Source organism: Penicillium verrucosum, assembly GCF_028828655.1.
Source record: "Penicillium verrucosum strain IBT 35672 chromosome Unknown utg000001l_segment0_segment0, whole genome shotgun sequence".
Taxonomy (NCBI): Eukaryota; Fungi; Ascomycota; class Eurotiomycetes; order Eurotiales; family Aspergillaceae; genus Penicillium; species Penicillium verrucosum.
Window position 1 is genome coordinate 13,736,306 of NW_026643210.1, and position 15,890 is coordinate 13,752,195.

The following is a 15,890-nucleotide window of genomic DNA, read 5'->3' on the forward strand; positions in this document are numbered from 1 at the left end:
AATCAGAGACATAGGATATAAATCCACTAGCAGTTAAAAGAAGAGAGAAAAAGATAAAGAAATGAAAAGGATGATTGCGGTGGACCGGATATAGAAGGGGAAGAAAGGAAACAATGGAGTTGTCAAGAATACTACATGTGTTAAGAGGTACCCAGGTACTTGAATTATGTATTATAATAACATATAAAATTGAAGTACTAAATACTTATTTTCCCCGGTTGCGGCAGAAGAAGGCGGTACCTTTTTGTTTCCCCTATGCCGCGTGGAGATATCTTCCTCCTCTGCATGCAGCACTTCATCTTCTGCTTATGCGCGTATAGGAAAATTTGTGGCGAAAATAAAAAGGAATGCTTGCGTCTTCTTTTGTTTCTAGCGTTTAGTTGCATATACACTTCGTTTGTCGCTTTCTCACTCCACTTCTTATGTATCGTATGTTCCCCCCTTCCCTGAAACTATCCCCCACCACCAATTCCTACTGTTCTTCTCTTTTTTTTTTCTGTCACTTTTTTTTTCTATATTTTATCTCATTTTCCAAATTGTCTATAATCTTAATGTCGATCCGATTGTGTATTTGTCGATTTTGATCTACCCCTGGTCTACCAACCTCCCCGTGAACCGAGATCACCGAGATCGTGAAATCTTAAATCGTCAAATCTTGCTTTGTGAAGAAGGGGACTCCCTGATTTCCAAGATTGGCTGCCTTTTGAGGTTACCTCAATCCTCCTCCATCTTCCATCTCTCCAGTCCAACCAATTCCTGTATCGCATCCAATCTGAAACACGGACCTCCCCCTCAAATCATCTCCGGGATTGTTGGGGAACCCAGAGCCGCCAATCGTACGCTCAATTCCAAACCCAGCGGTTGCACGAGCTTGGCTCGGATTGCGTCCTCTGTGGGCAATCAGGACGTGGTTTGACGTCAGTCCGGGGCTGCGATCTAATCTGAAAAAGCTCTATCGGGACAAGCTTGGAAATTCCACTAGGTCACCCCATTGTCGTGCGGGGGAAACAGTGATCGCCAAGTTATTTTAATTGTATATCATTCTGGCCGTCCCTACTACACATGCCCAGTTGAATCCGGCCAGAGCAAATCTCAATCTACCTGCATTGTTATCTGGTGACTTCTGAAGTCATGGGCAACTCTCTATCGAGCAAAGCCAAAGACGAGACCCACCGCTCCAACCGCCTTTCAAAGCCCCTGACGAAGAAGTCCAATACCAGTCAAAGTGCTCCACGCCTCGAAACAGACCCTTCAACGATCACTTCAGGGCTGATAGGCTGGCAAAACCCTTGGGTTGGGGACAGTATCTCCAGTCCTCATGTGGAGAAAAGGGGCAGTTATTCCAAAAAGGCAGAGATCCCACCTACCCTTTTTGAAACAGAGTCGCCCGAAGAGACCCCGACTGAGGATCGAACCTTCGGATATGAACAGAGTCCAACGCAGCGTCATCCAATCCGCCCAAGCCTGTTGAGTGCAACCTCTTCGAGAAGAACATCATACCAGTCGGAAACTTGGGAGTCAACCTCCCAATCCTCGCCTCTTCATGAACAGCCACCAAGGCGGGCCAGTTCGACTCGAATCCCTCTACAGAGACACAACAGCGCTGTCTATGAAAGCCATATCGGACATGCGACCTCTTCCAACACCCACTTCTTGGTTGGCAACCAGCGGTTCTCATTAACACGTCGACGATCGCTTCTGACACGACCGGGGGGTTGCCACAAGACGAACGACAGGCACGATTCGACGCGTCCCATCGCCTATTGGAGAGCCCGAGAACCCGATCGAGGATCCGACTGAGTCGACCGTGCTGCAATGGCCATTGCCATCAACCCAGAAACCGCTGCGTCTGCCATCCCCAGTGCGGCCAACGAGTCCGATGGATGCCCGATATACTCAGCTCGGAGCACTTAAATTAGGGTCTTTGCGAGTGGTAAATGGCTCCGCTTCCCCATGTCCGAGCGACCGCATTCCTTTGGAGGGGTCCTGCGCTCCAGGTTCTGGCCTTGGTCTTGAGAACATAGAAGTCATTGGGCCTAGCAGAGGCTCAGAACTGGGGATTCCATCCTTGTCCGAGTCGACAAAAACAGACGATGTCCCGGGCAGTCCATTCTCTTTCGAAAAGTCTCCAACCATCACAGTCCAGCCTCAGAGAAAATCATTGTTTCCCGGGGATCCCGAAGATGAAGGAATTGTTCTCTGCGACGAGACGAGAACCCAGTTTGAGAAAGGTGTTTTGGACGCAGGTCTTTCCCGGAGCACATCTCAATCCCTCAACAAGTCCGACAGTGGCTACAGCTCTGCCACTTCAGTCCACTCCATACAACGGAGCCGGACTCAGAGTTCTACTGGCTCACAATCGTCTGGCTCGTGTGGCGCAGACAGCTCAAAGAACGTGTGTATCCTGAAAGACTCGGCTTCAGGGCGATCGGGCGATAAAATGCTGCGTCCCCTGAGCCTACAGACACAACCGGATAACTACTCAAGGTTGCATCCAGCCGCTGCTCGCTGGTACGATTCGACCGACCCAACTCCCATCACTCCGTCGCGATCACGTCGGTCAACGTTGTGTGCGCCCCGATACACGGAGTATTCTTCGCCGCGCGAACCCGTCTTCGAAGTCAAATCTACCGCCATAGTCTCTACTCCACATCAGAGCCAACAAGGACTTACCAGAGGACCTTTCTATGGAGATCGATTGTCCTTGGGCTCGTCTGATCTTGCGTCTACTACTGGGTCTCCCACGAGTGGAGAATCAACTGCTGAAACCAAGGAGCGACTTCGCAGATCGGTCTCTGAGTATCAAATGCATGCAGAGTATAATAATACACAACTCTCTCGATCCAGAAGCCGACTGGGAAGTCGCATCTGGAGCAAGACGCCAGGAGTTGAAGCTCCTCCGCTGCCCACTATCACCTCCCCGGGTTATTTGCAAGATGACCTTGACCTTGGTTCTGAGTTGGCTTCCTCCGAGCCGATGCGAGGCCGGTCTCGAAGCCGAACCAATGACTATCACCGTCGCCGGCTGACGAAAGTCCGTCACCAGACGGATTTGTCCATATAATGACTTCTTCCTGTTTTGGCCTGTTTTGGCCTGTTTTGGGTTATTGACATTTCTGGTAATGATTTTATTGACCTTTCCGTCTTGGCTGTTATTTTAATTCTGGATCTTGTCTCTCGACTGTCTATGGCGTCTACAAAAGTTCATCATGGAGTTGATTTGTTTTGCTTTTTGGAGGATTTGGCGGGATTTTTGAACACATTTTTGATATGGAGTCTTATTAGGTATACCCTTTTTGGAATTGGAAGTGGACTTGGTGCGAATCATATCTGGCGTTTGTCCACAAATCCATGAATTCGGTATGCTATCGTGATATGTGATATGTTGTTTCGCAATTTTAGGCTTTTCTTGGCCACTTAGTCTTGTCCCCGAAATGCATGCATGACTCCGATGGGATACGATCTCAGGGATACGATCTCGGTTCGGTTATCTTGCCTTGCTATGCATATTTTCTCTCACCGTGTGGCTGATTTACTGGTTCAGAGCTTTCCTAGCCACCTATCTACCTAGGTATATTGTATACGAAGTAAGGTTATCTAGTCCAGCAAGGGGCTGTTAGTTTAGCATTGCAGGCGCAGGGCCAACATAGCTAAGTTCTCTACGGCCTATCAACTAACGCAGGTGCATATTACATGTCTACCGGACGGGATAGTACGGAGTAACATAATAAACATCGATTTAGATTAATTATCATACCAAATTCAGACGATAGAAGTACAAATCAGCAACGCAAGGAAAGAAACGTTGCCCGAAGATCCCAATTGCAATCAAATACTCGGGTCCATTGATTCAAAGCCAATAAATAACACTCATAAAATCGATTTCAAATCACAGAATGCGAATCTTCTTCGGCGTAGGAACCGGCTCTTTCGGCACAACAACAGACAAAACACCATTCTTCAGACTCGCGCGGACATTATCCTGATCAACACGCGCGGCGAAGCTAAAAGTGCGCTGGAAGTCCCCGATCGACCTCTCCTTAGTCCAGAAATAAGGCTGGTCATCCCCAGCGGGGCTCGAAGTAGTCTTGGAAGCAGCGGTGTCGGTTGAGCTAGTCGACTCTGCATCCTCGTCTTCGACAGTAGCTTGGTGCCACCCTGCAGGAGATGCGCTGCGGCTTGAGTTGGCATCGTCATTTTTGTTGGGATTGTTGTCATCGTCATTGATGGAGTTGCGGTCTGTGTGGCCCTTGATCACGAGTGTGTGTGCATCGGTGAATTCGATCTCGATGTTGCTCTGGTCCACGCCTGGCAGTTCGCCGTCGAGGTGGTAGGCATTGGTCAACACGCGCACGTCAAATGCGGGTGTGAAGGAGGGGCTGTGTGCTTGGGGCTTGAAGAACTTGTAGGACTTGGGACATTGGCGAGGGTTGTGTTGGGTTTGAGCCTCGTAGTCATTGAAGAGGAAGAGTGGCGAAAGGCCGGATTGGGAGAAGAAGGCCATTGTTTTGGATTTCTTTGAGATGTTTGGAGTGAAGAAGAAGTATCTGAGAGGCTGTGAAGATTGTATTCTGATTCAATGGACCTGGAATATCTGCCATTTTATATCTGTGCTTTTGGTTGTACATGAGGCTCATTGCTTATACTTCAGCCGAAGCATCCAGAAACTAGTGGCGCAGTCGACAAGCAGCCGGCAACTTCAAGGAACAACCACTTCATTCCATACATACATAATTAACATACATATTTCTAATAATCTATGGATTATGTGCGATTGGTAATTACTTTTGAACCTCGAAACTTCTAAAAGCTTTACAATGAGTCAACGTCGAACAACGGACATTCCATGACAAAGCTCTGATGACTCAACATAGATTCTACCTAGGTATGATATACTAGTTATATGATATACTAGTTATATGATATACTGTGATATACTATTATACTATTATACAAAATGCCTCCAAAACCAGGCTTCAACCACATCATACATATCCATGTCTTTTGCGTAACATGGTCAACATGTTGCCGGAATCCGTCCTAGGTAGAACCGGCGACGCTGGAGATCTTCGATTCTATTTCAGTGAGCGGACTGGGAAATATATGAGACTGAAAAGGCGAGACATACAAACTAGCCGCATAGGCGCCCCGTAGAACTAAGATTCTGGGGTCTGGAGCCATCCGCTCATCGGATATTGCGGATTCCCGGGGAAGAATACAACTCGAGCTGTCGATTGCCTTTGCGTAGGAGATATTCAATCGTGCTAAAGTCCTTCTTATTCACCGATATGTGTTTTTGGAACTCTGCGCTGTATCCCATCTTAGCCGGGTTGCCCCGATATCTAGGGGAAATGCCATCGGGAAAGGAAAAAGGGAAGAGGAGGAATAATAAGGAGATAGGGAGAGAGGCAGATAGACAATTGATAGAGCCTTACCGGGCATATTTCTTGAAATTGATCCTGGAGTCCTACAATAGAATTAAGGTATCAGCTGAGGTTGACGTGGGATGATATGATAGAACCCACCTCGGGCTTATTTCGAATCTCCCGTAGGCATTTTCGGTAAAGAGACAGAACATCCCTCTGGAGACCGGAGAGCCTAGCCATTGCGAATCTCAAACTGAAAAGGGGGGAAAGGCTGTTAAATCATTGGGTGGAGCTGGATATGTTTCCCGGCTCTGGGGGAAGAAAAAGCATCTCTTTCCCGGCCGAGTGCTCAGATATCATCCTCTCCCATCTATCTCTCTACCTAAGGTATTCATTCCCCTTGAACTTCCCAACTTCCCCAACTTCCCCCATATTCCCATATTTCGTGATGTCTACCTTTACTGTGAGTATGAAAATTGATTCCTATCATTTTAAGATAAACAAAAAAAAAAGAAGAAAAATAAAATACATTACATCAACTAGATCAATTACGTGATCGGAACTACTCCTTATATCAACATATACTGATATTGTGAATAGCACCTCATCCGCTTCCTGGCTAAGGATGGCCAAATCTACTACGGCAATGCTATCCTTCCATCCGGAGTGAGCGATATCGCCAAAGCCACCAAGGCCAGAGTCATCCAGGGTGACATCTTCGGCCAGTACCGGATTACCGAGCAAGTCGCAGATGTGAGAATGCTTCTCGCACCCCTAGCCCGGAAGGATATCGGCACAGTCCGATGCCTGGGTCTCAACTATGAGCAACACGCCAAGGAGTCAAACATGCCCATTCCCACGTATCCGGTATTATTCTACAAGCCCGTCACCTCAATTTCCGGACCCGTAGACGATATCCCTGTGGCCCAACTTGCTCAAGAGGGCGAGGGTCTGGATTACGAGTGTGAACTGGTCGCCATTATCGGTAAAGAGGCTACTAATGTCCCCGAAAGCAAGGCTCTGGACTATGTCCTGGGATATGCTGTCGGTAACGATGTTTCCCACCGCGATTGGCAGATCAAGAGGGGTGGTGGTCAATGGTCACTGGGTAAGGGCTTCGATGGCTGGGCTCCGTTTGGTCCGGGTATTGTTTCTTCTAGTGTGATTTCCGATCCGGATAATTTGGCTATCTCGACCAAGTTGAATGGGCAGACTGTTCAGTCTTCCTCGACTAAGGATATGATCTTCGGCGTGGCTAAGACGATAGCTTTCCTGTCTCAGGGAACTACGCTCTTGCCTGGAGATGTTATCTTCACTGGAACGTGAGTACACTCTTATAAGCAAGCAGGTGGAAGTTTGGATTTGATAGACTGACTATTTGATAGACCCCAAGGCGTGGGCATGGGCCGCAAGCCTCAGGTGTGGCTGAAGGATGGTGATGAAGTCGAGGTTGCGCTGGAGGGCGTCGGGTCCTGTGTCAACCGGGTGGTCTTTGACAAGCCTAGCGCCAAGCTTTGAAATATGCTTCTCTTGAACCTGCCTTGAGACCAATGAAAGGATTGGTACTAGTTCAAGTTGTATATAACTACCTGTACGTTTCAAGTCTTTGCAATTGATCATTGTGGTTATTTGGACCCAAAATTCTTCTCTGAATCCGTAATTCCGTGTGCATTACATGTAAAAGAAAAAGACATAAGAATTTAAGCAGTCTGGGCTCCGTATCCCTTGATTCTTTCGGCAAAGGCCCAGCTCTGACCCTGAATCTGCTCATCCTCCTTCAGCTCAATACCATCCTTCGTAATCACGGCTATCGAGTACTTGTCGGCACTTCGTGCATCGCGGTAGAACAGAACCTTCAAACACTCCTTCAAGGCCTCAATGGCATCTTCCTTGCTGACTTGTTCAAGGGGGTCCCCTCGGGGAACTTGCGGCGCAGGATCGGAACCGCAAGATGAGCACCAAAGCCTGTAGCCAGATGAGGAGCAGAGAATGTTGTTCCGAGCAAATCTGCGGAGCTAAGGAAGGGCTCTCCTTCCGCATCGAAACCCGCGACAAGGACGTGGTTCCACAGCGGGTTGAACTCGGAGCGTCGTTTGTAGAAAACCTTTGCGAGGTAGGTGTGCAGGTTCTTGGCGTTGAGCATGTTGCCGTGAGGCGAGTAGTTTTCCTTGATATCCATGGAGTCGAGGAGACGGTCGAGATATTGCATGTCGGAAACGTCACCGCCAAAGCCAACCATTGCCTTATCGCCGAATTTCCGCAGACGCTTCACATCGGAGAAACGAGCCAGGGATCCGTAGGAGGCTATATATTCACAAATCATATCATGTCAGATGGCAATGCAGCGAAGGAAATGGAACGTGACAACGGAATGGCATACCCAGGTTGTCGGTAGCTATAACGACTCCACCATTAAACTTGACACCCACCACTGACGTTCCTGTCACGGCAGGGGATGAGGTATGGGCCTTGGGACCTGTGGTCTGCAAATATGAGTGATCATAGGCACCGTAGACATCGTTCCTGGGCTGGACGGATAGTTAGCAACAGAGCAAAGACTGGGAAAGTTGTGCCACCTACGCGACCCCAAGCTTCAGGGAAGTGGTTCATGATGAATGAAGAGATATGACAGATTCAACGGGACTTGAAGAAAGGAGGTAAATTGCGGACAAGGAGGGAACAGCAGATGGATAGTACAGTAAAGTGATGACGATAGATGGGGAGCTACCTTAGGCAGTCGAGCTGACGGAGAGCTTGGCTGACTAAGATTCGCGGTCACGGCGGAGCCTACAACATCAGAGGACTCATATATCAACTACTGTGCTATGTGGACTATACCACTATCTTATGTATTCTATAAAATGCAAACATTTAGAGAAATGAAGGTGAATACTCAACTAACTAGTTCTATTATACTTCCCTAATTCCTCCCGAGGTCTACACTTTTTGTCCAACCTAATTTGGTGCTCGTATTCGCTTCCCAAGGGACGATCCCGCATTCTCTGGTTGAATGCATAGCCTCAGAAACTACTCCGTAATGGACTTCGTATAATAGATGGCACTGTGCCCGGCAGTATCTCCCTCCATTTGACAATCTTTGCATATCCAAACCTCATTCTGAAGAATTCAATGTCTTCTCCGGATTCAAGTCGGGCTGGGTCAACGGCATCTGTGCCTCCCATTGACGACAATGGCCTTTCACGAGTGTATATTATCACCAACCCGCTCTTCCGCAGGCACTACGATATCAACTCGGCAGATGACAAACCTCTGTTTTACGCCGAAATATCTATGTTCACCCCCAACAAGCCTGACCTAATCCTCCACGCTGGTACCAGCAGCAAGGCCCCAATTGTGGCCGTCTGTAAATTTCTGAAGTCGAGTGGTGATTACAAAATAGGTATTGGGAACCCTGAGGATATGATCAACGTCCAGTGGGAGGATATGACCAAGGAACTCCTTCGCAAACCAAAATACCGCTTCGAAATGACAGTTCAATGCGCATCTGATCAAACTCAGAGCGAGAGGCGGTCATTCCTGTGGAAGCGAACACGCACCATTGGCGTTGAAAATGAAGCACCGTCTAAATGGACTGGCCGGAACTATAAGCTCGTGGATGAGCGCACCGAGCAGGTTCTGGCCGTGTTTTCAGGTGCAAAAAGACCGGGCAGAGTTGGGAAACTTCAAATCAGAGTGGAATACGGAGAGGACTTTGATCGAATGGTGTTGGTTTCTTGTCTAACTCTGTGTGAGAAGGCGAGGCGGCGCAAACAGCGTTCATCCGGTGGTGGCGGAGGCTGAAACAAGTATGATTGTTGCAATGTATGATACAAGTATGATAATATACACGAGTCCAAGTGTGCGCTATGTCAATTGAGATGGTATCAACGATCCTCTTTTCAGGGCTCTTTCTAGAGTCATCGGATATACCACCGGTATGTTTCTCCGAGACGGGCACATAGTCTCCGGATTTGATCGATAGAAGAGTGCTTCTTCCGGAATGATCGAATGCCAGAACGTAAACTCCCTTGTCGGGAAGGCAATTACTGCGTCACTGAATATTCGAAGCATTCAGGTTATATGCTGGAGCCACCTGTTCAGGTCATAAATTTGAATGCCCACATTTTCCGGAAAAGCCGATGCAGGCGAGGCCATTCGGCCTTGCCATCCGAGATCTGGCATACTATGGTTGGTCATCGTTGGCCTTCTTAGTCTGGTTGCCGCTGAATGGCATCCTCAGGCAGACCCAGTGACAAAATCAACCGAGCTTCGTTGGCCCGATGCCTTTTTCTCCTCCGATTGTTTACGGAAGTCTTGCTGGGTTCTCAAAAGTTCTTCCTTGAACCCCCAATTGGGTAGATTGGACGGATTCCATAAGTCGGCTGGCAGCGATGTGTCATATTGCGATTGCTCATTGATCCCAGCATGTTCCATCATCTTCTTCAGCAAGCTTGGATTCTTAAGCGATGACGAACTGGCCAATTTGGAGTTGAAGTGTACACCTTGCTTTTTGAGGGAGAGGAAATGCTCGAATTTCGCGTTCGCGGCTGGATTGGGAGATCCAGGAGGCGATGGCGGGATGTCTAAATTAGGAATCGGGGGAAGAGTGAGGTCTTGAACGAGTGCCCGTGAAGCCGAAAAAGGAGATGAGCGTCCACTTGTCGAATGCTTGTCCTCCGAGAGGGGCGCCATGTCGATAGAAGCGGGGCCAAGGACAGGCCCTTCTGGGACTGAATCGGTGGCAACGTGAAATCGTGTCTCCGTTAGTTGTTGTCGGGGTAGATTATGATCTGTATAATTGTCAGTGCGAACTCTTGGAGCTTAGCGGCCTCGGAGAATTCAAAGGCATGTTACCTTCATTCTGGCCAGCTTGTGAGGTTGTAGGTTGAATGTCCTTGGTACGCTGTTGCTTCGGAATCAGCGCCTCTCCAGTACTGCTCTCTCGGGATTCGAATACCTGAGGCTTGGGTGAAGGACCCTTGCGCTCCACCTCATCCTCACTGCTGCTCTCATAGTCACCAAGACCAAGCATCACGTCGCACTTTGTGTCTAGGTATAAGCGTCGAGAGATAAGGGGATTAAGAGGACACTGGAATAAAATTCAAATATATGGTCCAGTTAATTGTTCGAATCTGAGTATGTCGAACTTAACGTCCAGGAATAAATGAGGCGCCGAGAGTAACTATCGAGACAGCCGTCAAAGGCTCTCAGGGAGCTTGGACATTACTTACCTAATCAGAAGGCAGCTACCGCATCGCGTCAGACACCCAGCTTCTTTGCTCTCCATCTTCCAGAACTCCCCAATCTCGAGAATATTCTACATTCAACACTTTAATCTTTTTTATCAAGCTGTCATTGCGATATTTTGTCCCGATCTAGCTCTATCTCCCCGAAAATGACGTCGCTCATGGGTAACCAGTCTGGGACTATCGGATACTCCTTCTCTGAGCCAACATCCGCTAATGTCAAGCAACACTCATTCTACCCGTAAGGAACAATTTGATCAAACCGAACAGAAACATTGGCTAAGAGTTACACTAGTTACACCGATAATGGTGGTTCCACCCTCGGCATCACCGGTGCTGATTTCGCTATCCTCGCCGGTGACACTCGTTCCACATCAGGCTACAATATCAACTCTCGCATGGTCCCCAAAGTCTTCAAAATTGGTGGTGATGATGAGACCGGCGAGGGAGCTACTATCATTCTTTCCGTTGTTGGTTTCGCCGCGGATGGAAACGCTCTCAAGGAAAAGCTGGACACCGTGGTGAAGATGTACAAGTACCAACATGGGAAATCCATGTCAGTGAGTGCATGTGCACAGCGATTGTCGACCATCCTCTACGAGAAGCGATTCTTCCCGTACTACGTACATGCTATTCTGGCTGGTCTGGATGAGGAAGGCGTGGGAGCTTTGTACAGCTACGACCCGGTGGGCTCTTACGAGCGGGAACAGTGCCGAGCTGCCGGTGCGGCATCCAGCTTGATCATGCCTTTCCTGGACAACCAAGTCAGCTCCAAGAACCAATACATCCCGGGAAGCGGAGAAGGACATGCCCTCATGCCCAAGAAGGCTGAGCCTCTGGACAAGGAGACAGCCAAGAAGCTTGTACAGGATGCCTTTACAAGTGCCGTGGAGAGACATATCGAGGTTGGCGATGGTTTGCAAATGGTTATTGTTACACGGGAAGGAATCGAGGAGGTGTTCCACGCCCTGAAGCAGGATTAGAGTATCGGAGATGGTAGATCATGGCCTTCTTATCGAGCGCGGGGCTCTTTTTTGATCGGTTGATCGCAAACATAATCGAGATGAATGAAATTTCCATGAATTGATATCTTTACGTTATACGTCGTCATGTCTAAGGTCAAAAAAAAAAGAGAATAAGACTGCGTAAAACCTGATGCACCTGAACGCCCACACCATGCCGGATGAGATATATGAGTCGTGGAATCAGAAGCGTTCCTTCATTCGTGAGGCCACAGTCCGAAGGTTGCCATAAACCTTGCCCTGTTTGGAGTTAGAAATTTTCCTTTGAAGGTTGATACGATCATGACTTACCGGAGGGCTACCCAAAATCAAGCTGACAATTGCCTCTCGGGCAATGTGAATGTTCTTAAATCCACCCAGAATGTGAATCTTCTGGTCTGCAAGTACCACTCGTGTCCGACTGGCGTTTTCGATGGCAAACTTGGTCTTTCCATCCTTTCCTGCAATACGTCCAATGGCACGACCAAGATGTTCTCCATTCAGAGTCTTCACATCCTTGATCTCGAAGGTTTGGATGTACAGATCATCAAGTCGGAGAAGAGCAATTGCATCGTCGAGATCAAAGCCAAGAGTGAAGGCCTTGACGAAATCAGCACCTTTTTGCAGAGCTCCCACATCGTTGGTAAACTTGGAGGTTCGCAATTCCACGGATCGGCTTTTGATGTTCATTCGCACTTGCAACTTGAGGTGCTCCACGATAGGAGGGCAGATCTTGGCCCAGCTCGCTTTGAGAGGGGTCATACGGTGTGGTGGGACAGGCACCTTTCGGGTTTCGATCTTATATGCGGTTGCGACGTCCTTAGCCGGGGTGAAGACAGGGCGACCTTCCTCGTCGATACGCATTTCGTTGTCCTCCGCAGACTCGGCGACGGGATTAGCCGGGGCGCCCTCGTTCGTGGCTTGTACATCGATCAAAACTTCATCATCCTGATCTATTGATTGTCAGCTATGAGGATTTTTTTTCTTTTTTGCAGATCAGATCGAGGACTAACCGTGAGAGACAGCCTCAGGCTGAAACTGTAGGGCCTGCTCTGACTGGCGAATAGCTGTAGGTGCCGACATATTGTTGTTGATTAAAGAATGAAGTTTTTTTTTCCCATAAAATCTGTTATCGCAAAATTTAATCAGTTCCCCCTCACGGAAAAATGAAGTGTGGGCGGAAGGGAATTTTTTGATGCAAACAAGACAAACTCTGATGATTTCATCCGGGTTCCTTGCAACGCTCGTAAGCTTGGAAGCTTCCTGTCAACAAGTCAACTGCTGTTCATAATACAGTGTCTCTGTCTTATTTTCTTGTCAAGTTTCTCATCCATGTCCAGGATGTAAAGACAAAGATGTCTGCCAATCTGGGACGCCGGCTGTACACCCATATCTGGGGTACAGCAAATCCATTTCTTGGTCGCATACGAATAAATCGCGTATCGGCCCCCGATGGTTATAACTCAAGATTATTTCTCGATTCGTCCCTTTCAAATCACTCTCGACGCATCTCGACACCCTCAAGAAAACCCATTGGTCTCACCAAAAGATTCGCTTCTGGCGGCTTCTTCGTCCTCGGCGTTTCGCCTACCTCAGCTGCTGCGGATAATACGGCAGCATGCATCATCTCCTCTCCCAAAATTGCCGCTCAGTATGTTTGGAAGCGAACTTTACATACCTCGAACGACCATCGACATGGAAAAGAAGCCTCTCAAGATACTCATGAACGCAACGAAAATGACCATTCCCAGAAACTCGGAAAATCCGGCAAGGATACATCCACCACACATTCGGAAGCCAAACTACCCCACGATACTCAACAACCCACAACGAACAATCGCCACTTAATGGATCGCTTACCACATATGCCTCACTTACATCGGCCAACGAAGGAGGAGCTTTTGGCTGCGGCAACTGGGTTCTGGTCACGCCTCAAAGTACGATTCAAATGGTTCTCTATAAGAAGTGTCCGTCCTTACAATATGGATGAGATAGCTGCGCTATTCTCGTGGGTTTTACTGGGCCACATTGTCTGGGTCGTCGTGGGAACTACCACTTTCTTCTCGCTTCTGATCCTTGCGATCAACACAGTCTTTGCTCAAGGTATGTCTGCTTTTGACTCCAGTAAGGCCTAGGTACTAATTTGCTTGGACAGAAACATTGGCAGGGTGGGTAGGCAACTATCTGACCAAGTCTTCTGGAGTTAAAGTTGTTTTTGAGTCTGCAATTGTGCCCAAATGGAAAAATGGCGTCATCACCTTCAAGAATGTATTTGTGTCAAAACGGCCAGGCCAGGGCACAGGTCATGTCAGTAAAGGCTCGCCGAAGTCTGCGGCAGCCGCAGCCGCAGCTCGAGGTGACACTGAATTTGAAGATTCCCAGGTAGTATCTGATGAAGAGGAAGATACTAACTACACACAATTTGATTTGTCGATCGAGACGGTCAACGTGACATTATCATTTACCAAATGGCTCAATGGAAAAGGCCCACTTCATGATGTAGAGGTGAAAGGCATACGAGGTGTTGTCGACCGCCGCCATGTTTACTGGCCGGAGGAGGATTTAGATCCTAAATCCTACCGACATGAGCATACTCCCGGTGACTTTGAGATTGACTCTTTCAAGATGCATGATTTGCTTGTCACCATTTACCAACCGGATAACTTCCGACCCTTTTCCGTGAGCATCTTCTCATGCGACCTCCCTCAATTACGGAAACAATGGCTCTTCTACGATTTCCTCTCGGCCAATATGATGTCTGGGTCGTATGATAACTCTTTGTTCACAATACATGCTCGTCAAAGCCATGGATTCACGGGCATTCGGCAAGATAGCGAAGCAGAGGAAGACGGCAAGCCAAGCCCGTGGAAGAAACATAACAGGATTCGAGTCGATGGACTCAATGTCGACCATCTCAACCGCGGTGTTCAGGGTCCCTTCTCTTGGATTCACGAAGGGACTGTAGATATTGTGGCCGACATCATGTTACCTGCAGAAAACGATGATAGCTTAGCCAAGGTGATGGTCGATTTCTATGACCGGTTAGAAACCACTGTCACCACCAATCGTTACCCGGAGCCTCTATCTTCATCCTCCAGTCCAGAATCAGAGACTGAAGATCGACGGTTCCTCGCCATGGATTTGCGCGTGCACCTCAACAACGTTCGGGCTGTCGTGCCCATCTTCACCCGGGACCTTTCTTACATCAACAACGCACTGATCCGTCCTATTGTTGCCTATATCAACTCCAAGCGCACTTTTATTCCCATCAATTGCCGCTTAGTCAAGCGCGTTGGAGATTTCGATGGAAGCTGGACCGTCTTCGATAGTGGCCTGATGGATGACCTATCAGCTGCAGTGAGTACCCTTTTTCGTGTCCTACAATACTTTTATCATTGCTGACAACCTCCCCAGACCTATGACGCGTTTGCCCGAGATGTCGTGGATGACCAAGCCCGGAAAAGGCGGTTCAAGAAAGTTGGGTTCTGGTCCCTTCAGCTGGCCGCCCAGGCTATTTTCATGGGCATGGCTGGAAACATCGCCTAATTGTACTATTGTGTACTTCATTTTGACTGGCGTTTTTTCCTTTCTTTTTTTCACATTTGGTCTGTATCATAGTCATTGCGGTCGCATTTACAGGAGCCTAGGTTATTTTTTCAAGATAGAATCCATCTCAACCCAAGTAAGAAACAGAACTCAACCCAGTCCAACTGTGAGACTCCAGGTATTCCCCTGGATATTCAAAATATTCCAATCATCAACTTCCAATAGCCCTAGGTCACTTTCATATCGCTCTGGTTTCACTGCAGTTGTGCCGAATGCTAGGACGGCTTTGTACAACAAACAAGTCTATATATCCATTCCCCCTTATATATTGTTAGTAAAGGACTATTATATACAATACACTCCTTAATTTAGATATATATAAAAAAAGAAGAGAAGAGAAGAAGGAGCAGAAAGAAAAAGCATATGATCCTCATGATACCTAGGTACCCTTACTCCTTAGGTAACTTGGAGTAGAGAGAGACTGAGACGGGAGATTGAAAGGGATCAGGTCTGCATACCAACGCATCTCGAATCATCTTCCTCACTTCCTCTTCTTTTTTCTTCTTCAAAAGTACCGAAGTTGTCCCCATCCAACTTCTTTTATATTTATCTTGTCTACTATTATTTGTTATTACTATTTCCATTAGCTGGAGACCCCCTTTTCCTCCCCCCACTTGACTTTCTTAAGCTCCCGAGGCCTCTCACCCTCCCAACACTCATTCTCTGTGCCA

General features: G+C 47.9%; 10 protein-coding genes across 10 annotated transcripts; 5 read left to right on the forward strand and 5 right to left on the reverse strand.

Moving 5' to 3' along the window:
- Window positions 1–1,131: 1,131 nt before the first annotated feature.
- N7516_005058 (uncharacterized protein) lies at window positions 1,132–3,064 on the forward strand (the record flags this gene model as incomplete). The annotated part of the gene is made up of 2 exons (XM_057217778.1): window positions 1,132–1,714; window positions 1,737–3,064. 2 exons carry the CDS (start codon window positions 1,132–1,134, stop codon window positions 3,062–3,064), a joined length of 1,911 nt encoding a protein of 636 aa, XP_057079661.1.
- An 825-nt stretch (window positions 3,065–3,889) lies between these two features.
- On the reverse strand, window positions 3,890–4,504 carry N7516_005059 (Hsp20/alpha crystallin family protein; the record flags this gene model as incomplete). Its single annotated transcript, XM_057217779.1, has 1 exon — window positions 3,890–4,504. The coding sequence occupies one exon, from the start codon at window positions 4,502–4,504 to the stop codon at window positions 3,890–3,892; it is 615 nt and encodes a 204-aa protein (XP_057079662.1).
- Window positions 4,505–5,185: 681 nt separating this feature from the next.
- On the reverse strand, window positions 5,186–5,606 carry N7516_005060 (succinate dehydrogenase assembly factor 1; the record flags this gene model as incomplete). The annotated part of the gene is made up of 3 exons (XM_057217780.1): window positions 5,186–5,309; window positions 5,436–5,467; window positions 5,526–5,606. 3 exons carry the CDS (start codon window positions 5,604–5,606, stop codon window positions 5,186–5,188), a joined length of 237 nt encoding a protein of 78 aa, XP_057079663.1.
- Window positions 5,607–5,814: 208 nt separating this feature from the next.
- On the forward strand, window positions 5,815–6,884 carry N7516_005061 (fumarylacetoacetate hydrolase family protein; the record flags this gene model as incomplete). Its single annotated transcript, XM_057217781.1, has 3 exons — window positions 5,815–5,829; window positions 5,967–6,688; window positions 6,752–6,884. The coding sequence occupies 3 exons, from the start codon at window positions 5,815–5,817 to the stop codon at window positions 6,882–6,884; spliced, it is 870 nt and encodes a 289-aa protein (XP_057079664.1).
- A 182-nt stretch (window positions 6,885–7,066) lies between these two features.
- pre4 (proteasome core particle subunit beta 7) lies at window positions 7,067–7,976 on the reverse strand (the record flags this gene model as incomplete). The annotated part of the gene is made up of 4 exons (XM_057217782.1): window positions 7,067–7,193; window positions 7,265–7,670; window positions 7,747–7,894; window positions 7,947–7,976. 4 exons carry the CDS (start codon window positions 7,974–7,976, stop codon window positions 7,067–7,069), a joined length of 711 nt encoding a protein of 236 aa, XP_057079665.1.
- A 519-nt stretch (window positions 7,977–8,495) lies between these two features.
- N7516_005063 (uncharacterized protein) lies at window positions 8,496–9,167 on the forward strand (the record flags this gene model as incomplete). Its single annotated transcript, XM_057217783.1, has 1 exon — window positions 8,496–9,167. One exon carries the CDS (start codon window positions 8,496–8,498, stop codon window positions 9,165–9,167), a length of 672 nt encoding a protein of 223 aa, XP_057079666.1.
- Window positions 9,168–9,602: 435 nt separating this feature from the next.
- On the reverse strand, window positions 9,603–10,398 carry N7516_005064 (HCNGP domain-containing protein; the record flags this gene model as incomplete). The annotated part of the gene is made up of 2 exons (XM_057217784.1): window positions 9,603–10,156; window positions 10,221–10,398. The coding sequence occupies 2 exons, from the start codon at window positions 10,396–10,398 to the stop codon at window positions 9,603–9,605; spliced, it is 732 nt and encodes a 243-aa protein (XP_057079667.1).
- Window positions 10,399–10,761: 363 nt separating this feature from the next.
- prs3 (proteasome core particle subunit beta 6) lies at window positions 10,762–11,595 on the forward strand (the record flags this gene model as incomplete). Its single annotated transcript, XM_057217785.1, has 2 exons — window positions 10,762–10,853; window positions 10,908–11,595. 2 exons carry the CDS (start codon window positions 10,762–10,764, stop codon window positions 11,593–11,595), a joined length of 780 nt encoding a protein of 259 aa, XP_057079668.1.
- A 222-nt stretch (window positions 11,596–11,817) lies between these two features.
- N7516_005066 (pre-rRNA-processing protein PNO1) lies at window positions 11,818–12,696 on the reverse strand (the record flags this gene model as incomplete). The annotated part of the gene is made up of 3 exons (XM_057217786.1): window positions 11,818–11,874; window positions 11,926–12,566; window positions 12,627–12,696. The coding sequence occupies 3 exons, from the start codon at window positions 12,694–12,696 to the stop codon at window positions 11,818–11,820; spliced, it is 768 nt and encodes a 255-aa protein (XP_057079669.1).
- Window positions 12,697–12,968: 272 nt separating this feature from the next.
- On the forward strand, window positions 12,969–15,159 carry N7516_005067 (mitochondrial distribution and morphology protein; the record flags this gene model as incomplete). Its single annotated transcript, XM_057217787.1, has 3 exons — window positions 12,969–13,716; window positions 13,769–14,970; window positions 15,028–15,159. The coding sequence occupies 3 exons, from the start codon at window positions 12,969–12,971 to the stop codon at window positions 15,157–15,159; spliced, it is 2,082 nt and encodes a 693-aa protein (XP_057079670.1).
- Window positions 15,160–15,890: the final 731 nt, after the last annotated feature.